This window comes from Echinops telfairi, unplaced genomic scaffold (assembly GCF_000313985.2).
Source record: "Echinops telfairi isolate 266 unplaced genomic scaffold, ASM31398v2 ScPeMD7_7458;HRSCAF=8496, whole genome shotgun sequence".
NCBI lineage: Eukaryota > Metazoa > Chordata > Mammalia > Afrosoricida > Tenrecidae > Echinops > Echinops telfairi.
The window spans coordinates 24673441-24674700 of NW_022111358.1; the positions used below are offsets into that span (position 1 = coordinate 24673441).

The 1260-nt window shown below is 51.8% G+C and overlaps 1 protein-coding gene across 1 annotated transcript in view; it reads right to left on the reverse strand.

Annotated features, from left to right (window-relative positions):
• B4GALNT2 (beta-1,4-N-acetyl-galactosaminyltransferase 2) overlaps nucleotides 1–1260 on the reverse strand; it is a 73538-nt gene that overhangs the window by 18555 nt on the left and 53723 nt on the right. The window contains exon 9 of the mRNA XM_045299316.1: nucleotides 533–720. Coding sequence (XP_045155251.1) covers nucleotides 533–720 — 188 coding nt within the window. The remainder of the gene's footprint in view (nucleotides 1–532; nucleotides 721–1260) is intronic.

Here is a 1260-nt window from a genome sequence, read left to right on the forward strand (position 1 = left end):
TGATTCTTATCAAAAGAACCAACTAGAAGCCCGAGTTTATTCATGTCCTCCTGTTTCCTTGAAGAAAGGTGTGTGTCTTAGAGAAAGAGAGAGTCAACGAGGGGGAAGGGAGACAGGAAGAGACAGAGATAGGGTAAAGAGAAAGGGAGGAAGGGAGAGAGAGGGAGAGAGAGAGAGAGAGACGTCCCAGCTTCTGCTTGAGTGTATCACAGGGAGGCAAAGTTCCTGGGCTGTTGGATCTGATTTGTCAGGAAGCTTAGGATGTTAGACACCTCACCTCACTTAGGAGGACCCCAATCCATTTCCACACCAAATCTGAAGAAAGCCTGGATTCACCGGCCCTCTGATGCAGACATTTGAAGGCGACTCGGCTTTTCTGTGGATTTGGTGGCAGCAGAGGGACCCGCAGGAGCACCCTGTCCCTCTCCAGGACACTGCCTCCCGAGCCGACAGCCGAAGCAGCCCCATCCAGGGAGGACCTCATACTAGCTTGTCCTGGGACCCTGTGTCTCCTGGTTTTAGACCGACATACCTTCCCAAAGGGCATGGTGTAATACTCCACATGGCTGTCATTAATCTTCAGGGGCTTCCCGCTGTCATCAGCCACGATCACGGTCAAGTCTGGGTAATACTGGCGAATGCTCTGGAGCAGAAGCAGGAGCTTGTGGGGGCGAAGGAAAGTCTTGGTGGCAATAGTCACGAGGTCTCTGAGCTTCCTCTCTGGACAAGAAAGGATGGAGGTCAGAGGTCAGAATCGGTCTGGGGGCAATTCACGCTCTTGACGTGTTTGGGTCTCATGGCTTCTTTATTCCACAACGTTTCGGTGTTGACGGTGGGCCTCATGCTCCCAACACACTGAACCCCAAGCCAAATGCCTGGAATGTGTGGATTCTGAGCGAGGAGTTTGCTAGAAACCATGGAAGAGTGCTACACTGTACGCCCTTGACCTCCCATCGCCTACCACCTGCTATGCAAGCTCTCAAACTGCTCACAGCTCTGAATGCAAACACAACTGGCACTGCCTCAAAGCCAAGCCCACCCTTACACCCCACAACTAAGTCTTCGATCTCACCATGGAATAGGAATCCTGGGAGCCCCGTATAAAAAGGCACATGAGAAACCTGCAGACACTGGTGTGGTAGTTACATAATTTCATATCCCTTTGCTATATAGAAGTGTAGGGGTGGAGTCTAGCCTGTCAATCAGGCCCCAGCCTAATGGTACCTCCTTGCGGGTGTGGCCTTCTCATAAGGATGGTCT